Below are 19,271 nucleotides of genomic sequence, written 5' to 3'. Positions count from 1 at the left end.
CAGCTGTGCCGCGAGTGAGCCTGGCCCAGCTTTCCAGTGTGGACACGGCCGGGGCGCCGGCAGCAGGAATTTCTCCGCCTCTGTCCGGGGGACAATTTGTCCCCATTGAGCCCAGACCTCCGCCTCTCTTTGGCATTGAGAGGGCCTCTACAGTGGGGCAATGGTGAAGAAAGAGTGGGAAGGGGAAACAGCAGAGGACTTGGCGGCGCCAAGAAACCCCCTGGCGCTGAGTCTCAGAGCCCGCGGCAAGAGCCCGGGCCGGGCGGGAGGCTGGAAGCCCGGCGGGGCGGGTCTTGGCGGCGGCTTTTGCTTTCGTTTTGCTTCTGCGGAGCCAGAAGCCGCCGAGCGGGTCGCGGGCAGCGCTCGCCCCGGGGCATGAGAGCGAAGCGGGTCGGCGCGGCGGGCCGCCTGCGCGGGAGGGCGGCCGGGCGGTAGCTCCGCGGCGGGCGGCCGCCGTCCGGGAATCCGGCGCGGCGGGGAACCAGTGACCCCGGCTGCTCGGCGTCTCCTCTGGTGCCGGGTCGCTGCGCGGGGCGGGGTGAGTCGTTCCTGTGCCCGGGCCCCGAGCTCCCCAGCGGGATGCAGCGGGGCTGGAGGAGCCCGGGGAAGCTCACTGAAATGCAGCCAGGGTTGGGCACGCGGCTCCCTCCGGCTCCTCTGAAAAGCTCACGGAAGTGCCGGACCGGATCCGCCCCGGGGGCCGTCTCGTCTGGTGTCCTGGCTACACAGTCACAGCCCCCGCGGCGCCCGAGGGGGGCAGGAACCCTGCCGTGGGATAATCGCCCCCACATTAGTCTCCAGGGCACTGGCTCAGAGCTGGAGGCAGACGCTGAACTATCCCTGCCAGAGTGTTGTCAGCCATCCCTCTGGGAACGTGAAGATTTTGTTACCCACGTTAATGCCCAATCCCCTGTTGAATCTTGCCTTGTGGTTGTTGTGTGTATTGTGGTAGGACCTAGGAGGACCCCCAGTGTGCCAGGTACTGTACAAGGAGGCAGCCTCCGCCCCAGGGAGCTTACAATCGGAGGAAACGGGCCTTGTTGACCTCTTGGGGCAGGGAGTTCCACAGTACAGCTGTACACTGTGTGAAATAATATTTACTTCTACCTGTTTTGAATTTGCCACCTTTTAACCTAGCCTATATTAAATTTAAAATCCAAGCCTGGATCTCTGTTAGATCATCTCATCTATCTCCCTGGGGCCAGTCCAGGGCTGTTCCTATAATTCACCATTTTAGAGGTTTTGGGGGTCTGACAGGGACCTGTATCTGCCCCATCCTCTTCCCTGCAGAAACCACATGGACTCCACCAGGTGTGTGCTCAGTGAAACTTTATTTCGATTCCCCTTCACCAATATCACCACAGTCCGCCAGGCTCCTGCCTGTTTACACTCGGCAGAGCTTTAGGCCCTCTCAGCAGGATGTGACGGGAACAGAGATCTCCCTACCGAGGCCTCTGCATCGGGAGGCTTAGCCCTGTTCCTCCTTCTCTCCCCTGCACGTCCTTCCTTCCTGGGCCTCTTCTATCAGCCGAGGGCTGATGGGGCCAGTTGTGTTCTTACCCTCCCAGCCCAGCAGCCTGGCTGGATCATTACCCCAGTCAGTTTCTTCTGGTGCACTAATTTGCCTCTCAGTGACCAGAGAGCAGGCTCCCCTCTGCACTCCCTGCACTGTCACGGGGGGGCGTCATTAGCAAGCTGAGGCGTTACCTTTCCTGGGCTTTGCTCGGGTTATGGAGAGAAGAAAAACGATGTAATGTGGACTGGGGGAAGCGACTGCCTGTTTCCTGCAGCATATCCGTACGGTGCCGCATTCTCACCACGTCGGCAGGCTTGTTCCTGCCTCTCATCTAATGTCCAGCCTCTGTCTCCTCTCGTGCCAGTGAGGGTCCAGAGCGCATGGCGGAGGAGGGTGGTTGTTGTACTTTGCTTGCAGCACAGTAAATACAGCCCATGGGGCACCCCAAGGCCTGTCGATGCCCAGCTCACGCCAGGGTTAGCCAGCTCTAGGCATCCCGAGAAGAACTTGCCCTTCGCCTGCTCTCGCCTGCCTCCCTTATAGCTGGTTTCTCAGCTCCCCGTTAGGTTCCCTGCACAGCATCTCGTTTCCTCCTGGGGAGGCGAGCAGGGTGGGGGAGGGAAAGGAGCATGTGGAGAATCGCTGCCCGTGCCTGCCCTGCCTCTGGCTGCCCGCTGGGGGAGGGGGGGGGTCAGTTTTGGTAGATGGATTTGGACATGCCAAACATGCTTCACACCCGGACCAGGCTCAGACAAACGTCACTGAGAGCTGCCATTCCCAGTAAGGCATGGCCTTGCAGTGGGGGACCAGGGAGGTTGCCATGGGGTGCCAACATCTGGAGCTGCCATATTATGTGGCCAGGTTGGTTTTGTTTCCTGCCCCCATGGTGCAGAGCTTCCTGGGGAAGTTCTGGGGCTTGATCTGACCCAGCCCCATCTGCTCCGTGCAGGGAAGTGGGAGGGGGGAACTCTGTCTCCATCCTCTCCTCCTCCCCCCAACCCCCTGGTCCCTGGGTAGCTGGGGCATCCCCAGACCCTCCTCCTGCCAGTGATTTATGTCTCCCCCTGGCTGCCTGAACAGCTGCATGTGAACTGCAGAGCTGCCTGGAGGGGTGACTGAGCACTGGTGCAGCTTCTCTTTGCTTTCCCACAGAAACCATTTTCTGCAACGAAGCAAAGGGATTCTGCTGGGGGTGGGGCGATTTTTCTGCTGTGCTACAGTAGCACAGAATTTCCCCAGGAGTAACCTGTACACTGACTTATTCACAATGAATAATTGGCTTGACACAGTGCCATACGGCATAGCTGACCTTGCTGGTCTCACCCACCCAAGCAACACCTGGCATCCCTTAATGTGAAAACCCTTTGACGTGAGCACAGAACTAAGCGCCAGGAACTCCCAGGTTCACCTATTCCCTCTGAGGCCTGGAATGTTTAGCCTCTGAATCCATTTGTAAAATGAGGGTCCTTCTCTCCGCACTGCTTGTATGTGTCTTAAGGTATGAATGATGTAAAATGCTTTCTTTGCATGCATGTCATTACACTCCCAAGCCTCTTTATTTTTCTGTATTAAATATATTTTACACAAAAATCAAACCCTTCCCCATCCCATAGCCCTAGATCCGAAGTGTGTGCCCTGTCTCCCACCGACCCAAACAGCTCTGCTAGTCTAGAAAGGGGAGGCGAATGTGTGGAGGGGCAAGGAATGGAAAATGAATCTAGAAATGGTGCAGGATCTTGCACTTTGACTTTGGGTTACAGTCTGGATGAGACTGTCTGCTAACTAGGAGAGCAGAACCAGCCATGGGTCAGAGATGATGGAGTTGGACAATGGGGGTAGCATTGTGATTGGCTGTTCTGCTCAAGTAGTTATGCCAAGGGCCTACGGCAACTTGAACTGTGCTCTGCATGGTGTGGCATGGAGCAGAAGTAGCCATCACCAGCAGTTCAGCCTCGCTGGGCTGGGCCTGGCCTGCATATTACGTTATTATTTGGTCTTATGGGAGCTTTTTCCTCTCCGAGCCTCCTCTGCTCCTCCCTGCACCAAACCCACCACCAGGGTCATCTCGTTTGCTGTACCATCTGGACGTACAATTGCTCAAATAATGTATGCTTGTGAGGCTGGAAACAGACTCACTGCAGCAGTGACAGGCTCAATGGAACACGTTAGCCACCCACCACCCTTGTACTGAACTTTCTCTAAGAGTAAACCCAGGAACTGGCTGGAAAGCAGGAAGATGGGGTGTGTTTGTCTTGACACAGCTTCTGCTTTGCTCACAGATTGGCGCAGCAATGTTAAAGCACCTGTTAGGGCGGGATATCAGGTGTCTTCTTGCAGTGGCTGCAGCTTCAGGAATAGCTACCCTCATCCTCATCCTTGTTCAAGTGAAGGATGTTTATCTGCCTGCAAGAACCAAGGTAGGTGCAGTTGCTAGAGTACCTTGCCTTCAATGACGCATACAAAGACTAGCTAGCTGTGTGGGTTTGATAGCCTGTTAGAAATAATGTCACACCTTTTCCATGCCCGCAGACCTGCTGTGTGTCATTCTGTTTGTTAGTGGTTCTGCTGTGTAACTAAACTAGTTTCTCTTGACCTTTATTTCTACTTTCTCTTTTCAGATCTTATGAGCATCTTGTATGTTTCCTCTCCTCTGTCCTTCCCAGAGTTTCATGTTCCTTCCCTGTTGTCTCTTTCATTCTTGCTTTTCTAAGACTGTTGCAAAACGACCACTTCCTGATTTCCCAGCCTCCAATAGCCGTGAACAGGCCCCAGGCTTGAGCTATTCCACGTGTGTCTCCAAATCATGAGAGCTCTGTGAATGTCACTACAGGGGTGTGAGGCTTGCTGTTTCACACCTCACTTCCCTTTCCACCTCTAACTTTATCTAACTGCAAAACCCAAGGGATAGAAACAAAGGCCTGGTTAAAGCTGGGCTGGAAGGTCAAGCCTGAAAGTGCAATTCTTTATACGCAAGAGCTGAGAACACATACAGCAGCCCTTGTGCAGCAGTGAGCGCTCTGTGATGTCATCTTCCCTCCCGGTTCCCCCTTCAGTACGGGATGGTGTTTGACGCCGGCTCCTTGCACACGGCTCTCTACATCTACCAGTGGCCAGCGGATAAGGAGAACGGCACTGGCATTGTCAGCCAGGCTGAAGCCTGCACCGTGCAAGGTCAGTCAAACGTTTCTCTCTCTCACCCTTATGCCCTCCCCTTGGCTGTGTCCGTGTGCCGAGAAATGTGTGTGAAATGCTTCTGTCAGGGGCAAAGGTTGCTGTGCTATTTACTGCCATGCTCTTGGATTAGCCCTCATGCCTAACACCACCTCCTTCTGCCTGGATCTCTATGCTTCAGGGAGAGCAACTGGGCCCCATTCATCCCTGGTGGGATTCCACCGAAGTCAGTGGAGTTGCACCAGGTGTGAGTTTGGCCACTGACACTATAGGTGCGGGACAAGCGCATTTATTATAGGTGGACTTTGCTTCTTTAGCTACCTGCAATATAGTGCAGTGGGCCCTGGGGAGCAAAGGTGGAGGCTGAACTGTTCACCACACCTCTGTGCCATGGAAAGACCTGCAAATCCAAAATGGGAGAAGTGAGTGTGACCCTCCCCTGTCCCTAGACTGCTATCCGGAAAGCAGGGGTGACACCCAGCTGTACTGTAAAATGCAGTGAGCCTGGGGGAATGAGACATCCCCAGGCGTGGACACCCCGATCTTTGCCTACATTCAAGCTCTGTGTCGTGGTGACGGGCAGACACCAGACGCATGGGTGTCCTATGGCCCAGCTGACAGGCAGGAGCAGCCTCTCCCACAGTGGTCTACTGCAGGAGTGTCATTTGCTATGGGGCAAGGAGGGCAGTTCCCCCCCGACCTTGGTTGGCCTCCACAGGCTTTTCCTAGGTCTGTATGCTCCACTTCCTGCACACCCTGAGGCTGCAGGATATACAGATAATGTTCTCTGGGCTGACAAGATTGAATTTTTCTGAAATGACACCCCTGCTTTGGTACCTCCCCCAAGTCCTGCTCACAGCCAGGACACACAGAGGCATGGAAGACCATGACAAATACCTGGGACAGGAGGAATCTTTATAGTCTCTGTGGGTCAGCGTGAGATTTGGGTTGGTTTTCTGTTACCCAGCCTGGTCTGCTCCTTCCTGGGACCATGAACTCCCCCGGGTCGGGACAGAAGGTTGGGAACATGCTGCTCTGGGACCTTGGTGTGGGCCAGGATCTGGCTTTGGGGTGTGACTGGGGTTTGTGCCTGTGAAACACCATCCATGCTCCATAAGGCTGGCTCTGCAGCCTCGTCCTTGGGAGCGATTTCCCCAGCAGCTGCTGCGTGAGCGAGACAGCACGAGCAAGGGGGAGAAAGCTGGGAAAGAGGATGGACAACAGCAGGCCCTAGGTGACCAGAGGCCCTGGGCAAGGCTCCAGCTGTATCACTTCTAGCAGGCTTGGGCGTACTTGGGAGCTTCCTTCTCCACTGTCCTTTCACCCTGCCCCTCCAAGCCAGATCCCAAACAGCAGAATCCAGCTGCACAGCCCAGCCTTGAGGGCTGTGGGTCTGTCAGTGCAGAGAGGATGCAGCTTGCAGGTGGGGGCGGGGGACAGGGGGGATGCAAGTGCTCAAAGGAGGCAGAAAGGGATTGCCCATTCATGGATGGATAACGGTGAAGCCTCCAAACTGCATGGCCCGTGGCAGGTGTCTTTGCCTTGGGCAAGGCCTGCAGCTGGGAGGGGGGAATTCCAAGGGAAGGCCAGAACTGCGCTACAGGGAATCACTGGTGTGGGGCACTGGCGCCTGGTGCTGCTCTAGCTGCTTGGCATTGGGACTGTATCTGCAGCCTGGGAATGTCTCTGGGTATGCTTTTCACCCTGGAGATGACTTCCAAATGTCAGGCGTAGTCCCAAGAGAAGTGTGAACTTCTGGGAGACTTGCATCTTTCTCTGTGCTGCAGTGAAGGGATTTATTAACCGCCCGCCACTAGAACTAAACCTGGCCACATATGATCCGGATTCTGACATTGCCCAACAGCTGAGCGCAAAGGCAGGTGTCATGAGCAGATGGTGCATGGAACATCCCATCCCAGCTGCAGATCACCAGCGCCATGGTTCTGGCTCAGAATGACCATGCTGAACCATAGGGCATCCCTGCAGCTGGGCCTAGAGCGTTCTAGTGAGTTAATATTTAAGTAATCTGACATGGTCCATTTAAGACTGAACCGCTCCCAGGGAGCCAGCAGCAGGTCTATGGCTCTGGTGGTTGCCCTGCATTAGGGCCGAGCAATAGCAGTCGTTTACCAGCTCCTCTTCCCTGCGTGCTGACGCCAGCAAACAACTGACCCTCACTCTGGGTTCTCCAGCCCCAGGTGCCAGCAGCATTGCCAGTCCCTGTCTCAGGGGCCCGGCTGAGCTCAGGTTCTCACTGGGATGCTTCGTTCCAGGACCTGGGATCTCCAGTTATGCTGACAACCCCACTCGGGCTGGAGCCAGCCTGAGGGCCTGTCTGGACAAGGCCATGACGATCATCCCTGTGGAGCAACAGAGAGAAACGCCCACCTACCTCGGTGCTACCGCAGGCATGCGGCTGCTGAGGTACCGGGAGCGACTGTGAGGAGGGCAGCTCCGCTCAGGGAAAGGCCGGTTCCCCACCACACAGAGGCCTGTTCTCTTGTGACCGCAGCACTGGCCTCTTGCGGAGCTGAAATGATGAGGCAGCCATGGCTTGGTGGTGAAGCCTCTGGTTCACCATACGCTCAAATCCTGCAGGGCTGACCTGGCCCTTCCCCCTCCCAGGTTAACCATTTCAGTCACCTGCCGTTCGCTGGGGGGAGTCTTTGGGGACAGACTTCAAATCCATGCTCTGCACACGTGGTAACATTTTCCATGTGCCTCTGTCACACTCGTGCAGCTTGTCCACCTACTGCCTTCCCTCCACTCCAGAGTAGGCTGCATGTCAGTGGTGAGCGTGTGCATTGCTAAACTCCCAGGGGGGCTCCTGCAGGACAAGTCAGTCTAGGTAAGGCTCTTAACATCAGGGTGCCGTGGCAGTGTGAGGAGATGCAGTTGAAATTTTCGTGTAAGTACCAGAAACTTGTAATTAAGCATTAACTTCATTCCTGTTCTGTTACTGACTGACTTGATGGAGTGTCAGGAGCAGAGGGCCCTTTTCTCACCCACTTAGGCACCTCCAGGGAAGGTGCTCATGTTTAGGTTTGTTACCCCTCTGGGAAGGGATTAGATTAGGCAGTTCCTGTGCATGCCGCATCATATCCATCAGGAGCCCAGTGGAATCTCTCCCCTCCCCATTTTCAGGGAGCAGAACAGCACAAAAGCCGACCTGGTCTTTGCAGAGGTCTCCAAGACCATCCAGCAGTACCCTGTAGATTTCCGTGGTGCTCGGATCCTCACTGGGAATGAGGAAGGATCCTTTGGCTGGATCACAATCAACTACCTGCTGGAGACACTCGTCAAGGTCAGTGCCTGGGCAGAGGGTGGAGGGCTGGGGAGTGACCTTAGCTGGCTGGGCTGCTCCTTCTCTAGGGAAAACGGGTCAGATGAGGAGCCAGAATGGCAGGTCTTCTCAGCCCAGCTCATATCCCAGACGTGCTCCCTTCTCTGGTTTGTCCCAGCTTGGCTCCAGCTGGGAATTTCCACACCACATGGGAATCCAGGGCTCTGGAAGCTGGATTTTGAGTCCCTGACACCCCTGACATAGGACCAAACCGCTCACAAGAGGAGCTGGTGTTTCTTTACCTAGGAAGGTGCTGGTGTCTCCCTGTTTCAGCTTCAGGCAGCAGCACGTCCATGGCGGGAGGGATTCAGGGAGACCCTGACCCATGCCAGGCCTCAGCTTTTGGATGAGACCGATATCTAGATAAGTGGGGGAAAAGACACCCCTTGAGAGGCAGCTGATCTCCTAGGCCCCACATCTCAGTGCAGGAGTCATGGACACTGATTAACAGACATGCTTCCTCGCTCAGCCTGCTTTCCTATGGAGATAGGTACTCTATCCCCTGGCCCCCCAGTGACGCTGTTCTTAGCTCCAGGCACCAGTGGTGAACTGATTCCTTGTGGCGGGGCAGTTCTCCTTCACAGGGACGTGGATACACCCTGAGGCAGCTGCGGTTGTGGGAGCGCTGGACCTTGGAGGAGCCTCGACTCAGATAACCTTTCACCCTGGTCATGCCATTGAGGACAACAGCACCGAAGTCCTCTTCTGGCTGTACGGGAGCAGCTACTCGCTTTATACTCACAGCTACCTCTGCTATGGAGAAAACCAAGCCTTGAAGAAGTTGATTGCGTCCCTCAGAGCGGTATTCTCCTTAACCTGCTCATTCCCTCTTCCCCAGGCCTGGGGCTCACTGCGTTTGGTAGCACACATGGACAGGGATGGGCACTTGGCCCTGTGGAGCTACTGCACCTTTGGCTGTACAGTGCAGCAAAAGGCAAAGCTAGTAATAACTTGGCACTTCATCTAACGAGACCCACACCCGTCAACTACTTACCCCTTTGCTCCCCGTGCGGGAGGTGTTAACCCTGTGCTGCGGAGGGTGTTAGTCCTGTGCTGCGGAGGGTGTTAACCCTGTGCTGCGGGAGGGAAACAGGCAGAGAGAGGGCAACACCCTAAAATATTACCTCGGATGTGGGGTACCCACCGGAGGTGCCTCTGGCCTGGTTTTCAGAGCCAAGTGGCACCTGCAGCTCCCATTGACTAGAACTGGGCTTGCCAAGCACCTCTGAAAAGCTGGCTTGAGGTGTCTCCGGTTGGGCACCAAACATAGTGGCTATGTGCGAGTAGCTGCCGTAAGAGGCTCGTCCTGCGCTCCAGGAGAAGTCTGTGGCCTGGGTGGGATCAGAGCTTGAGTTCTCTTGGCACTTAACTCCCCTGGCTGTAGGCAGGGGTGTGTGTACAGCACAGAGCTTTACCCAGCTCCGGGAATGCCAGCAGCATAGCAGGCTCTGCATGGCCCTGTGCCGGGGCGAGTCGCAGGGAGACTAGATGCCCTTCCAGTCTATCAGCGGGTTCTGTAACAGGGCACTGGTGCTGGGGCACATGCATGCGACCCAGGGCCCTCTGTCAAGGCATTGGCTCTGCGCCTGAGACAGCTGACCTCAGCTCACGTAACAGCTTGGAGGCAACGTTTTCTAGAAGAGGGAGCCTGCTCAGCTGGGACAGACAGCGGTGTCAAGGAGGGACCGAGCAGGGGCTCTTGGCACTAGGCAGGCAAAAGGTCTGGCAGGAGATTCCTGCAGGGACAGGGTTAGCAACCTAAACAGGGAGAGGCTGCCAACGAGCTCTCGCTTTCGGGAAGGGGTGGCAGAATCTGTGTGAGACATGGCCCGCTGAGCTGACGCTGAAATTCTGCTGCTGATGGGGAAGCCAGCCCACAAGCTGTCCCCTGGCTTGCTGGCTCCAGTTCCTGGTACAAGTTGCGGGAAACAATGGGAAATGCTGGGCAAAGTGTCCGAGCGTGCAGTGTTTCTGTAAAGACGAATCAGTGCCTGCCCTTGGCTTTTGGCTCTTATCCACCTGTGTTCTCCCCTTTAAAACAAGCTGATCTAGCACAAGGTGACCTGACAGGAATGAGAAACCCGGCGTGAGATTGTCCATTCATCTGCCACATGCAAACCACAGGAGGATCCATGGCAAAACTTGCACCCTCACTGCCTTAGGATCTCTGTTGAGAAGGCTCTGGATGGTCCTGAATCTAAGTGGTTGCCCATAGAGTATAATATGAATCCTGTCTTGATCTTTTGTTACCTGGGAATGAATGTCTCCCGAAGGAGTGAGGCTGGTGGGGTGCAGGACTGTGAGCCAGTGGGTGCATAACGGGAGGAATGCAGAGCACTGGTGCTGAGGGGTTGGTCCCAATCCAGCCCTTGTTCTGCTGAGTGTACACAGGGGCTGTCAGCCTGCAGGAGCAGAGCAGGTGCGGCTAGTCAGACCCTTCTTGATTTTTTTCCCCTCCCCATCCAACAGTTTAATTCCTGCAGCTGGGTAGCTGCTCTTGAGGGAAAGGAGATCACAGCTCTGAATGGGCCCAGAGTGGAAGGGAATGTTCCCCCCTGAGAGATTAGCAGGCTCCTTCGCAGGATTCAGGAGAAAATCCAGTGTGCATAGGGACGGGCAGCATCTTGGGGCTGCCCTCTGCTTTCTTCACTGTGGGACGTTCCAGACTGCTAGGGCTGGCGTGTGTGTGTGTGAAGTGGCGGGGATGGGGGTTTGGCTGCTATCCCAAGCCTGAGCGCTGCTAATGGGTTCCCCTCTCTCTAGGAGAACCTCACCTCTCAGCAGATCTCCCACCCGTGCTACCCCAAGGGATACGAGGAGAACGTCACTGCCGCTGCCCTGTATGACAGTCCCTGCGTCCCGGCACCAGTTGCACATGACCCCAGCCAGATCCTCACGGTGCGGGGGACAGGGGCCCCAGCGGACTGCAGGAGTGCCATCCAGAAACTCTTCAACTTCACAGCGTGTGGGGCCAACAGGACGTGCGGGTTCAACGGGGTCTACCAGCCGCCGGGGCATGGGCAGTTCTTTGTAAGGGAGCCTTTCCTTCTCTTCTCGCTGGCTACCGCACTGGTGGGAGCTGGGTTCTGAGGGGGTGCTGTGGGGGGAAATTCCCATTGGTACTAATGCGAGCGAATGTCTGAAAGCCAGGACCAGCCCGGAGCACAGAACAAGCTGCTGTTATGTCTCTCTTGACATTTCCTTCCAGAGTGTGGCATCTTGGTGATAGCTGTCCTGGGGGCACGTGGGGCAGGGCGTGGGGAGAGTTATCATTTTGAACTCTGTCTGTACACAGTGAAGTGGACGTGTTGTCTACATGGGCAAGTGCAAAGGTTCAACTTAGTCTAACCCGGCGTGGGTAAAGCAGTGCCCAGACCTGTGCGGGTTCTTAGAGCACGTCCCATTGCAATGCCATACCTGTGCTAGTTTTACCCGCGTTAGAGCAACTACGAAGAGCAGTGTGATGTGGTGACACAGGTGTCACGAGTGCACCAGGGACCGAGGTTTGCCCGGCTAGCTTGCGCTGGACCCCGCTGCGGTGTCGACACCGCTCGTGTCAGCCATGCCAGTGTGGGCGAAGCTAGTGCAGGTAAGTCTGCCTGAGCCACAGTCACTCCTCAGACTGCAGGGCAGACGCCCCAGGGTTCAGACCCGGTTATTTTTCGGTTTAGCCTATGCTGATTAGGAATTGGTGAAAGCGAAACCAAAACACACGTCTCTCAGACTGCAATCAGAGCGTCCGCGGGCCTTGCTCCATTTAAATCCGCACAGTGTTCCCACCCAGACAAGGCCTTAGGAAAGGAAGTGGCTCCCAGCTCTGCAGTGTGGGCACCATGCAGACATGCGGGGGGTATGTGAATAGGCAGGTCACGTGGATCAGTTCTGAGCTACAGCACCCTGCTCCTAACCCAGTGCCCCTTTTTTTCTGGAGACAGGCTCCCAGATGCTGGTGGTGCTCCTGTGGCTTCCACCAAAGAGATGGGGGACGGTACCCCTCTTTCCCCGCAGTGTGAATGCTGTGGTCAGCAGGGAAAGATGGGCTCCACGCCAGTCCCAAACCTCCCCAGCCTGCATGTCGTACCTAGGGAGAAGCTAGTGCATGTTCCCGAATGTCTGTGCCCAGGAACTCGGGCGGCTTGATGCCTCAGTCCGTGCTGTCTCTCAGGGACAGTCATGCTTTCCTGAACTCCCCTTTCTCCCAGGCCAGTGCAGAGACTATGGAGGTGTTGGACTGACATATGCCCATTTCTCCTCTTGCCCATCCATACACCCATCAGACTATATTCCAGTGCTGCCTCTGTCTGGTGCAAGCTGCATCTTATGAATGTAACCCTTGTTATTTAGATCTTATCTACAGCTCTGTGTGCTGGGAGAACTAGAGGGGTTCCCTGGGCTCAGTTCTTTGAACTCACGAGACACTAGGAAGCTTGGGCTCTCCTCTCTGCCCCATAGAATCATAGAATCATAGATAGGCCTTGGTGATAATACTGCCCTACGAGCAGGTGCCCTGGAAAGTCATGCTTCCAGCCATGGGCAGTGGCTCAGTGCGTGTGTTCAGATCCATAGCTACTTCTATCCCAGCTGTGGATGGAGAGCCTCCAAGCCCATTGCTCTGCATCAGGCACCGTTCACTGGCACTAATTTCATGTCCAAAGGAGGGTGAGAGAATCCGCCCCACACCCTGCCTCCTTTCTGGGGCTGTCTCCTTTGAGATGGAAGCTGGTTTATGGAGACTGCAGTGAAGAGTCGGAGTGGCTGAGGCTCTTGGCCTGTGGAGAGCATGTCGCTGAGGGCTGGCTGCTTGGCTAACCTGCTTTGCTTGTTGTTTTAAGGCCTTTTCCGGGTTTTATTCCGTCTTCCACTTTCTGAACCTGACCAGCGGGCAGCCCCTGAGTGACGTTAGTGCCACCATCGAGCAATTCTGTGCTAAGGACTGGAAGGAGGTGAGACCCCCCGTTAGCAGCCACCAGTGCTGTCATGTAATGCCTGAATCTAGATGCACAGGGAAACTAGAGAACACAAGGGTACCATTAGCAGGCTGGGATTCTCCTTCCCTTGGGATCTTCTGTAGGGCGGGGAACCTTGGCTTGGGCAGAAAGATGGGGGACAAATCGGTAGCTTCTGGATTCTAAATTATGCTGGGACTTCTCCCCCCCGGGTTTTATGAAGGTCAACTGGCTCGTTGCACATCAGTGGTCTGCAGAGCATTTCCCGAAGGTGTGTGTAATGGCCCCTGCTGCGGTGCTGAATTATTTATCTGTCTCCAAACGGTGACGCATCTTGCTAGGTTCCCAGAGGTTTAAACCTCTGCTCCTCTCAGTGCCTTGTGCAGTATCTGGCTGAGGGTTAAATTCAGCCATGATCAGATTTGCTGATGGGTGGGCAGCAAACTGAGAGGAAAGACAGAGCAGTGGGAGCTGCAGAGAGCCAGGGGAGAGGGAATTGCAAAGCCCTGTCTATAGCAGGGAGAGGAAACAAACAGCCCAAGGCCACAGAGCTGGAGCCAGCAGTGGCTGTGCTGGCTTAGTAAAAGGAGTCACTTTCCATCTTGGCTCCATCCTGTGAGCCTAGTTACTTGTGTGAGTGACCCAGGGCCATGCCATAGGGAAGCTGTGGCAGCGGGAATGGGAGGGGAGGCCCCTCTGTGTTCTGAAGGGATCAGAGCTCCTGCAGCAGAGGCATTCTTTTGGTGACTGGAAGCAGCGAGGATAAGCGTGCTGTAGGAGGGACCTCCCCTGGAGAAACCCTCTGGGCTGCTGCTCCTTCTCATGCAAAACCTGGGTGACAGATTCTTCACCCTGCCCTCTCAGGATGGAGACTTTGCTGGGCCCAAAGTCCTGAGGGTCCCAGTTATCCCAGTGGCAGAGCAGAGCATGCTTCCAGTGAGTGAGTGCAGGGTAAAGCAGTGAGGGGAGTGAGGGCTGCATGCCTTGGGTTCAGGGACGGGGCATAGAGCCCTTGCTGCCGTCTTGAGGTCCCCAGCATGGATCTGGTCCAGGTTGGTAGCAACTGGAGTCTAAAGCAAGGTGGGTGCCTCTGCCACGTGCCTGGCTTGGAGCTGAAATAGCAGGTCTGTGGGGGAAGGGGTGGGGGGGTGGGGCGAGGGGGCCTCTCTGACTTGTGACTCGCGAGAGTAAAGCTACCAATGGGCTAACTGGGAATTGCAGATTTGCACTGACCTCCTTCCCCGCCCCTCGTGTCCCTAGTTGAAAATGGTGTGTCCTGGCATGAACAAGACCCGCCTGCAGGATTACTGCGCTGCCAGCACCTACATTCTCACCCTCCTGCTGCAAGGCTACAAGTTTGACAACCAGACATGGAGCAAAATCCAGTTCCACCGGCAGGTAGGACGTCTATCTGGCAGGGTCCGTTGCCCCCCTGAGTGGGTCTGCCTTACCACTGTGGGCTCCCAAGGGAAATCTGCTCCATGAGTGCCCAGATGAGGGGAGATGGAGATAAAGGGTCTGTGCAGTCTTTACCCTGCTTCCCCCAGCCCAGCGTGCAATAGCTTTCCCCTTCTTCCCTCCTATGGGGGTAATACAGCCTGCTGGGGTTCTTGGCATTGGAATCTCAGCATTGGAATCACTGCTGCCATCCAGTGGCTGCTCAGCTACATTACACAATCCAAATTATAGCCAAACAAATTAGGAACCAAAAGGCCACTTGAGTCACCCTGCCTGCCCCAATTCTCCTGCAGCCAGTGCAGGTCTGTTTCCTTCACTGGGAGCCTATTTGTGCAGTCTGGTGCAGCTGCCCCTAAAGGCCAGTCTCTCCGTTACGCTGGCTCTCACATAAATCCAGCCTGTGGCAGGTGAGCCTGAAACACAAGATAAGCGAGGCAGTCAGGTGGCAGGATTCCAACCCCCGCAGTCTGGATTATAAACCCTGCAGACGGTAGGTGCTCTGTGTGACGGGTTGGATCACAGAAACCCCCTGGGAGCTGCCACCTGATGTGCCAAGACTACTTCTTCCCATGCTTTCCCGGCCAGCTAAGGACTCCAACACAGTGTCTTGCTAAGCCAGACATGCCAGTGTGCTCCAGCACAGACCCAGGGTCTGAACCGTGTGCCCCAAAGCTGCAGACTTAACTGAAAGCAAGTTAAGAAGTGTTCCTGCCTTTAACACTCCGATGCCCAACTCCCAGTGGGGTCCAAACCCTAAATAAATCTGTTTTATCCTGTATAAAGCTTACACAGGGTAAACTCATAAATTGTTCGCCCTCTGTAACACTGATAGAGATATATGCACGGCTGTTTGCCACCCCCCCAGCATTTACATACTCTGCGTTAATTAATAAGTAAAAAGTGATTTTATTAAATACAGAAAGTAGGATTTAAGTGGTTCCAAGACAGAACAAAGTGAATTACCAAGCAAAATAAAATAAAGCACGCAAGTCTATGTCTAATAAAACTGAATACAGATAAAATCCTCACCCGTTCCAGTAAGCTTCCTTTTACAGACTAGTTTCCTTCTAATCTGGGTCCAGCAATCACTCACACTCCCTGTAGTTACTGTCCTTTGTTCCAGTCAGAGTAGCTGGTTCCCATGGAGCTGGAAGGTGGATTAAGCTAGACAAGCTCGGTCTAAGCTAGACAAGCTCAGTCTAACCCAGGCCCCTGTATCCTCTGTAGCTCTGTGGGCCTAAATACTGCAGCAGAATCCCTGCATTCTGGGCAGATTAGAGACTAGGATGTGATTTGTGTGTGCTGGAGGACAGGACAGATTATCCCATCACTGCCGACTGCCAGGTTCTTGTCCCTTCCCCTGACACATCTGATGCTGGCCACTGCCAAAGACAGGATACTGGACCATATGGATGTTGGCTCTGAGCCAGTCTGACAATTCCTGTGTTCTGTTCTAAGGCAGATCAATGGAGACTATATGAATGAAATCTGAAGATCAATAAACCAGTCCTGTCACCCCGGGTTTGCTGAGATTCCATTTAGTTTCTTTGGTGCTGTCTCTAGCCCCCCAGTTTTGCACTCACATAGCAGCACTGCGTTTGAAGCTGGCAGGCAGGGTGGGAGGTTTTGGCACACGGCACACTGGAAAGGCATGGCAGGGTTTGGTGCTGTGGGAGAAACTCATTAGCTGGATGCTTCTTGAAATACTCCATGATGAAACTGCTGATGTTTAACTTGCCGCTGTTAAGTTTCAGAATTAACAATTCCTTGAGATGAATGAGGCAGGTTATGGCTCTCTGCTTTCATCTTGGGCTGTCTGCAGGCTCACAGCCAACATCAGTTACACGCTTCTCACTTTCCTCCCAACTGCGGGGGCTACATGCCCTTCAGTTGTTAAAGTTGCAAATTTAAATTCTAGAGCACAATTTCACAGCAATGGAGGATGGGGGCAGGTTCTGTGGCTGGGCATGGGTTCCGGTGCTGTGTGAAGACTCTGGGATGGGTTCCAGGGCCAGTCGAGGGCTCCAGAGCAGGTTCCAGGGCTGGGCAAGGGCTCCGGGATCGGGTGAAGGTTCCAGAGCTGGGTGTGGGCTCTGGAGTGGGTTCTGGAGCCGGACAAAGGCTCTGGGTGGATTCTGGGGCTGGGTGAGGGCTCCAGGGCCTGTTCCAGAGCTGGGTGAGGGCTCTGGGGTGGGTTCCAGGGCCAGACAAGGGCTCTGGGTGGGTTCTGGGGCTGGGTGAGGGTTCCAGGGCTGGGTGTGGGCTCTGGAGCAGGTTCTGGGGCCGGACAAGGGCTCTGAGCGGGTTCTGGGGCTGGGTGAGAGCTCTGGGGCAGGTTCCAGAGCTGGGTGAGGGCTCTGGGGTGGGTTCTGGGGCTGGGCGAGAGCTCCAGGGGCAGGTGAGGGTTCCAAGGCTGGGTGTGGGCTCTGGAGCGGGTTCTGGGGCCGGACGAGGGCTCTGGGGTGGGTTTCAGGGCCGGACGAGGGCTTTGGGCGGATTTTGGGGCTGGGTGAGGGTTCCAGGGCTAGGTGAGGGCTCTGGAGCAGGTTCTGGGGCTGGACGAGGGCTCCGGGGCTGGGTGTGGGTTCTGGGGTGGGTTCTGCGGCCAGGCAAGGGCTCCAGGGCTGGGTGTGGGCTCTGGGGCTGGGTGAGGGTTCCAGGGCTGGGTGAGGGCTCTGGGGTGGGTTCTGGGGCTGGGCAAGGGCTCCGGGGCCGGGTGAGGGTTCCAGGGCTGGGTGTGGGGTCTGGAGTGCGTTCTGGAGCCAGGCGAGGGTTCCGGGGTGGGTTCTGGGGCTGCTGAACAGCACAATGACTACCTAAGAACAAGCTCACTCTATATTGCTGTAGATCACTGAAGAAGGCTCCGATTCACCTCCTTCCCCGCCCAGCACTGAGTGCCCAGGAGCCAGCCCTTCGTCAGTCCATAAAACTTTCCACTCTCTCCTCTCAGGTGGCTGCTGTGGATGTGGGCTGGAGCCTCGGCTACATGTTGAACCTCACCAACACGATCCCTTTGGAGGCTCCCGACCAAGTGAAGGGGCAGCGGCCTGACCTGTGGGCAGCGGCCGTGCTCACTACCTGCCTCATGCTGGCCATGATCCTCTGGACAGGCCTGGCTCTGTGCTATCAGAGGCTCTTTGCCACCTATGAGACTATGCTGTAGCTGGCCGGTGCTCCTCGGGCTGGGGCCCTGCTGCCATCAGGAGCCACACATGGCTTTCCCCTGGGCAACATGTAGTCCCGTGTTTAGAGACATTTGTGGCCTTGCAACCTAGTGCCCCCACTAGCTGCTGGAGGCAGGGTCTGGGAGAGAAGCCCCCCCCCCAGGGAGGGTGGGAATGTCGGGTTTGAAGGACAAGTGCCGCTTGTTGGCAAATTGGTGACACTTTTCAGTAAAATCTGAAGCCTGTGAGCTGTGCTGGCTTCCTGCCGTGTTCCCCCCCTCCTCTTTCCGGTCAGCAAGGCCCCCTGTGCAAACAAAGTCCATCCTGAGGAGGGTGCTGCTGCGCCCTGCAGAGCCCAGTTTGGGGGGGATGGCCGAAACGGTTTGTGGGGGAGGAGCTTAGTCTGTAGTGAGTGTCCAGGGGGTGGCAATGGAGGGGGTGGAGAGGCTGGTTTACAGGGCTTGGGGAGGGGAGGTTGTGGAGCTGAGCTGGAGGTGATGGGGTGGCTTGGGAAATATGACAGAGAGGGGGAGCGGTGTGGGCAGGGGCCTTGGCCTACTGGATTTGGGGTGCAGGGGGAAGCTGGAAGGGTGTTGGTGAGTCAGGAAGCATTGGCTAGAGCGCCAGGAGACTCCAGGGCCAGCTGGAGCAAGGCGGAGGGAATGGGAGTGACTGAGTCTCCTCCTGGTCCAGTGAGCACCAGACGACATATTCAGCAGTCTGCGGAAGCAGACTCTTGCCCTTTGGCTGTCTCTAACAAGGAGGGGCTGGGTGTGGCGCACAGGGTGTCGGTTACAGACTGGGTGTTCGGGCCAGGCTCCAGATACTGCCCTGGGTCAGGGCTACAAAAGATGAATATGGCAGGGGTCAGCCTCTTCTTACCCTGCTTATACATGTGTGAGGGAGAGAGAAGAGAAGCAGGCACAGGCATCACATGGGGAAGCCACCCTGGCATATGAGGCTGCTCTGGGCGCTGCACAAGGAACTCCATTTCCCATCAAACCCAGTAAGACTGGGCGCCTCTTCCCAAGCAGATCATTGTTCCACCTTGTCACTGGCTCTCAGCCTACCTGTGACAGGCCCTGCTAAAGTGAATGTCCAGCCCAGCTCCCTCTTGGGATAAGTGAGTGCCCAAGCGGCAGGACACTAGTTAATTACCAGCTGGTTCTTATAAAGGGTTATGGGGGCTCAGGCAGGCGAAAACGCCAAGAAGAAGCCCCTGGAGAAAGAACTCCTCAGGGCAGCGGACTAGGAATCTACCCCTGGCGGTCTGTCTTAGGGAACAGAGGCTCTGGGGAGACGAACTGTCCCCAGAATGCAGAAAGAGAAAACTCCTAAGGGGAGGGCTTCTGGGAAGAGTGGGGGCTGGTGAGGAAGCATAGCAGGAAAGGAAACTATGACTAGGGTTGCCAATTTCGGTTGGACGTGATCCTGGAGATTTCATCACTTGACGTAATCTTTAATTACCAATGAATTGTGAATTCCTGGAGACTCAACAATCCTGGAGGGTTGGCAACCTGAACCAAGGAAGAGTGTTCCTGGTGTGAAAGGCTCTGAAAGCAAAGAGGTATGAATGCCAAGTCTCACTGAAGCCTTGTTGCCATGAAAGGACTTCACCAGGTAGCGGTAGGTTCCCCAGCTGAGAGGATTTATATGCTGCTCTGAGGAAGGGG

General features: G+C 55.6%; 1 protein-coding gene across 3 annotated transcripts; it reads left to right on the top strand.

Annotated features, from left to right (window-relative positions):
* The first annotated feature begins 296 nt into the window (after nucleotides 1-296).
* Nucleotides 297-17,846, top strand: LOC140899056 (ectonucleoside triphosphate diphosphohydrolase 8). Of its 3 annotated transcripts, none has more exons than XM_073313796.2 (10): nucleotides 297-538; nucleotides 3,796-3,933; nucleotides 4,570-4,687; nucleotides 6,961-7,111; nucleotides 7,832-7,991; nucleotides 8,602-8,832; nucleotides 10,794-11,060; nucleotides 12,863-12,973; nucleotides 14,237-14,374; nucleotides 17,385-17,846. In XM_073313796.2, exons 2-10 carry the CDS (start codon nucleotides 3,808-3,810, stop codon nucleotides 17,595-17,597), a joined length of 1,515 nt encoding a protein of 504 aa, XP_073169897.1. In that variant the 5' UTR covers nucleotides 297-538; nucleotides 3,796-3,807; the 3' UTR covers nucleotides 17,598-17,846. The 3 variants fall into 3 exon arrangements, with proteins under 3 accessions (XP_073169897.1, XP_073169896.1, XP_073169898.1); XM_073313795.2 differs by lacking the exon at nucleotides 297-538 and adding an exon at nucleotides 2,176-3,014; XM_073313797.2 differs by lacking the exon at nucleotides 297-538 and having other exon boundaries at nucleotides 3,829-3,933; nucleotides 4,135-4,687.
* The last annotated feature ends 1,425 nt before the right edge of the window (nucleotides 17,847-19,271 follow it).

Source organism: Lepidochelys kempii, chromosome 16 (genome assembly GCF_965140285.1).
Source record: "Lepidochelys kempii isolate rLepKem1 chromosome 16, rLepKem1.hap1, whole genome shotgun sequence".
NCBI classification, from domain to species: domain Eukaryota; kingdom Metazoa; phylum Chordata; order Testudines; family Cheloniidae; genus Lepidochelys; species Lepidochelys kempii.
The sequence above is the reverse complement of the archived record's forward strand: the minus strand, read 5'-3'. Positions and strand labels throughout refer to the sequence as shown.

What these genes read in the sequence shown, in the direction of transcription:
- LOC140899056 (XM_073313795.2), top strand. An exon ending in TGCTGGAGACACTCGTCAAG is followed by an intron (nt 7,992 to 8,601) that starts GTCAGTGCCTGG and finishes GTGGCGGGGCAG; the next exon opens with TTCTCCTTCACAGGGACGTG. An exon ending in CGGGGCATGGGCAGTTCTTT is followed by an intron (nt 11,061 to 12,862) that starts GTAAGGGAGCCT and finishes TGTTGTTTTAAG; the next exon opens with GCCTTTTCCGGGTTTTATTC.